This window comes from Lemur catta, chromosome 10 (genome assembly GCF_020740605.2).
Source record: "Lemur catta isolate mLemCat1 chromosome 10, mLemCat1.pri, whole genome shotgun sequence".
NCBI classification, from domain to species: Eukaryota; Metazoa; Chordata; class Mammalia; order Primates; family Lemuridae; genus Lemur; species Lemur catta.
The window spans coordinates 1,007,072-1,011,225 of record NC_059137.1 but is presented as its reverse complement, the minus strand read 5'-3'; the positions used below and the strand labels follow the sequence as shown (position 1 = coordinate 1,011,225).

At 67.7% G+C, this 4,154-nt stretch overlaps 2 protein-coding genes across 2 annotated transcripts; both read right to left on the bottom strand.

Moving 5' to 3' along the window:
- Positions 1-10: 10 nt before the first annotated feature.
- Positions 11-1,845, bottom strand: LRRC26 (leucine rich repeat containing 26). The gene is made up of 3 exons (XM_045561982.1): positions 1,631-1,845; positions 522-1,285; positions 11-436 (listed from the first exon to the last, which is right to left on the bottom strand). Exons 2-3 carry the CDS (start codon positions 1,198-1,200, stop codon positions 108-110), a joined length of 1,008 nt encoding a protein of 335 aa, XP_045417938.1. The 5' UTR covers positions 1,201-1,285; positions 1,631-1,845; the 3' UTR covers positions 11-107.
- Positions 1,846-1,856: 11 nt separating this feature from the next.
- TMEM210 (transmembrane protein 210) lies at positions 1,857-3,927 on the bottom strand. Its single transcript, XM_045561987.1, has 4 exons — positions 3,121-3,927; positions 2,819-2,954; positions 2,587-2,616; positions 1,857-2,427 (listed from the first exon to the last, which is right to left on the bottom strand). Exons 1-4 carry the CDS (start codon positions 3,206-3,208, stop codon positions 2,250-2,252), a joined length of 432 nt encoding a protein of 143 aa, XP_045417943.1. The 5' UTR covers positions 3,209-3,927; the 3' UTR covers positions 1,857-2,249.
- Positions 3,928-4,154: the final 227 nt, after the last annotated feature.

Below are 4,154 nucleotides of genomic sequence, written 5' to 3'. Positions count from 1 at the left end.
TGTCACAAGATTTTGGGTCTGTGTAGCCTGTTGACGCTGGCAGGGAGTTGGAAGGGAAGCCCAAGGGATGGGGGAAGTTTCGGGCGCCGCGGGCAGCCGCAACCTGCTCAGGCTTGGGCAGCGGCGGCGGCAGGACTCGCGGGGTCCGCGGGAGAGGCAGAACCGTCGAGGTCGGGGTCGGGGTCCGGCGGTCTCCTTGGCGGCCGGCGGGCAGCGGTGCGGCGGCGGCGGCGCGCACGGCAGGCGGTGATGACCGAACCCAGCACCAGGCAGGCGGCCAGGCTGGCGAGGAAAGACGCAGGCCCGAGCACGTAGACCACGGCCAGGTCCCGCGGGGCGAGCGGCTGCGCGCAGTGGCTGAAGGCGGCGTCGGGGAAGGCAGTCAGGCGGCTGAGCCTCAGGCGCCTCGGCGACGTGCAGAGCAGCGTCTCGGCCTCTGTGGGACACGGGCACGGCGTCAGGCGGCGGCGACGACGACAGCCCCGCCCGGCAGGCCCCGGCCCGCGTCCCCGACCGCTCACCTGCCGCTGGCGGCGGGTGCCGGCGCAGCCAGGTGCACAGCGGGCGCAGCGCGCAGCTGCAGGCCCAGCGGTTGCCGCGCAGGCGCAGCGAGTCGAGGGCGGGCAGGCCGGCCAGCAGGCCAGGCGTGAGCGCCGTCAGCGCGTTGTCCTGCAGGTTGAGTGCGCGCAGCAGCGGGAGCGCGCTCAGCGCCGCGGGCTCTAGGCGCGCCAGCCGATTGCCAGCCAGTGAAAGGGTGCGCAGCGCGCGGAGCGGCGCAAAGGTGCCGGGCGCCAGCACTTCCAGCTGGTTGGCGCTCAGGTCAAGCTGCTGCAACGCGCCCAGGCCCCAGAAGGCCCGCATGTGCACGGAGCGCAGCCCGTTCTCGCGCAGGTCCAGGCGCAGTAGCGCGTCCGCGCCCGCGAAGGCACCGGGCGGCAGCGCGCTCAAGCAGTTGTGGTCCAGCAGCAGCGCGCTCACGCGCCGGCTCAGGCCGGCGGGCACAGCGGGCAGCGCGAGGGCCGAGCAGTTGGCCTGGCCGCCCGGCGCGCACGCGCATGCCTCGGGGCAGTCCGGGTCGCCCCGGGTCCCTGAGGGGAAGGTTGTGGCTGGTGCTTGGGCCCAGACAGGCCAAGGCGACAGCAACACCAGCAGCACCAGCAGCAGTAACGGCGGAGGCCTCGAGGAAAAGGGGCTCTGCATAGGGGCAGCTCTGGAACCCGCGGCGGGAGGCCTGCTGCCGTGCGTCCGCGGAGCCCGTGAGTCCTCGAGCCCGTTCCTGCGGCGCCTGCATAAATATTAACTCTGGCCCGAGCGCAGGCAGTTCCTGTCCCACAGCTGGTCCCGCGCCTGGGGCGGGGGCCGGGCACACAGCCAACGCCCGGCACTGCCTTCCACCTGTCCCGGAGCTCTGGGCTCCTGTCGGCTCAGCGCCAGCAGCGGGACTATCAATCAAGACCACCCCAACCCCAGCCCGCCTCGTCCACAACCTGGCGCCGCTGAGGCCTGAGCAGCAGGGCCACACCTGCCCGCACCCACCGAACTCGCGGATGCAACACACACACACACACACACACACACACACACACACACACACACACACACCCCGCACCCTGTCCGCCCTGCTCCTCACCCAGCCTGGCCGACTCGGGCTCAGCAAAGTGACCCCGGCACACACATACGGAGTGGCGCCTGTGCAGGGACGGTCCCATTCCAACGGTGGATGACTGGTGGGGGCCCGAGCTCCAGAGGGAGGCATTGGGGTGGAGGAGACACTGCACACACAGGCAGGGAAGGCACTGCCTGCCCTCCCCTCCCCCCAAAGGCTTTCCAGAAACCAAAAAAGGGAGGGTGTGAGTGCAGTGAGGACTGGGCAGCAGCCCCAGTCCTCCTGTCAGATGCCACCCCCTTTGGAGCTGCCAATTTCAGGTCCTGTCCTGGGGTTTTCCCAAGGTGAGGGTGGGTGTGCAGGGGCCCAGGATCACTCACGGCTTCATGGGACAAAATGGCAGGAAAGTGCAGGGAGAGGCTGGGCTGAGTGGCTGTGGCAAGAGGCAGGGGAGACACCAGGGGGGTGTTCCCCTGCCCCGGGGCTAGGGGACAGCAGGGGCCTGGGCTCCCCTCCCTCCACTGATGATCAAGGCCCTATGCGCCACGCACCTCCCATGATGCAGCCTCAGGTAGACTGTGGGAAGCCAGCGAGGGACACAGCCACAGCCACCAAATACTGTTTAATTCCCCCCCAGCCACCCTCATCCCTCCTCAGGTGGCAGTGGGGGCGGTGGCTCCTCGAGAGAAGCCTCCGTGGGGATGTGGTCCTCCAGGGGCAGCATCATGGAGGCCTCCAGGTCGGAGTCCACGAGGTGGGACTCCACGTGCACCTCACGCAGGTCCATGTGATCCTCCTGGACCCCAAAGTGCCCCACCAACCTGCACAACAAGGGCCAGGTCAGCACCGGCTGGCGGGGCCTTGACCACCAGGGCAGGCCAGCCCGTGGGGACAGGACTCTCCACTCCACTGTGAATTGCACTTCCAGTGAGGGGGCAGTGGGGACCCGGCTCACCCTTGGGGCCCTCTGCCACACTCACCTGCTGTCCATGTTTCCGGGGCAGGTTTCACTGAAGGGACAGAGGCAGGCATGAGTCCTGGAACAATGCTGGGGTCCCCATGTACCTCTCCCCAACACCACCTGGGAACTGCCCTTCCCAGTCCCAAGTGACAACCCACCTAAGGGGCAGAGTCCCCTCATAGCAGGACCAGGGGCCCAGAACAGGCAGCATGGTCTCACTCCCACCACACCTGGCCCTGTGGCTCACGCACCCTTTGGCTCGCAAGATGCCAATTGCCACGATGACCAGGGCGCAGAAGCAGCTGGCACTGACCCCTGCCAGCACCACGAGCAGGGCAATCAGAGCCTCACGGCTGAGGCCAAGGCTGCACTCGCAGTAGGTTCCAGCTGCAGAGACAGGGCCCATGTGGCCCCAGGGGCATCACCTGCCTGTGGAGGACCCCGGGTCCACCCCTGCCCTGTTGGCCACCAGAAGGCCATGGACACCCCCACCTGGCCTAGGAAAGGGAGGGCCCCTGGCTGGGGACAGGAGCATGGGGGTAGGAGGAGGCACCTGCAGTGGGGGTGAGCAAAAGGGACAAACATATGAGGCCCAGGGGGCTTCCAAGCAGGCAGGGGACAGGCTGGGGACAGGGGGCCATGTCCAGCCCCTGGCCGCACCACACGCCTCTGACGGAACTGTGGGAAGGCACTGACCTCACAGTAGGCTGTTAGGTGGGGAGGGGGGCAGGGCTGCAGAGGGCCGGAGGCCAGCGTGAGCTTCACCCACCCTTGGGTGCTGGGACTCGAGGAGCCCTGGGTATGGGGCAGGTAGGCGGGCAGGTGCCTGCCCATATCTGAGCTGGGGGCAGTGGTGGGGCTGGCCCAGCCTTGTGAGGGGTGGGGCCACGTTCCAGCCCCTGGTGTGGCGGAGACTGGCCTGGTGTTCCCTCTCTCAGCGAAGAGTGCAGCGGCTCAGGGTGGGGTCTGTGCTCCAGCTGACTGCGGGTCACTGCCCCACCCAGGGCTGGGGCAGGAAGGGACCAAGGAGGGCCAAGCGGTGGGCTTGTGCCCAGTTGCCCTCACTGAGTGCTTTGGGGAGGGTCTGGCTCACACTCCCAGCAAGCCTCAGGTCGGGAGGGCTGTTGGCACCCCAACTGGCACCCCAAGGGATCCCAGACCACCCAGGGACAGTCAGGGCCTACTGGCCACCTGCCTGAGCAGGACCACAGGCCATGGCTTCCCTGGGGCAGCCCCCTCAGGGAGCAGGTGGCTAAGAAATACCTGCAGGCACCATCCAAAACTGCAGCCTAAACCTGTCATTAAAGTCAGAACCCGCTTCCCCCAGTGTCTATTCCTTCTGCAGACCAGGCAAGCACTGCCCACGGAGGTCAACCACAGGCTGGCATGGTGGGGGTTAACCTCAGCCTCCTCCCTGAACCTGCTGTTCCAGGCTGGGCCCCTGCAATGTCCTCGCCTCCAAGGGTAGCAGGAGGAAACGCCCACTCCATAGCTGACCGGGGCCAGGCCTCCTGCCAGCTTGGGCCCCACCAGCCCTGGTCACCAGGGACCCCGTCAACACTGGTACCCTCCTGCTGGGGTCCTCTG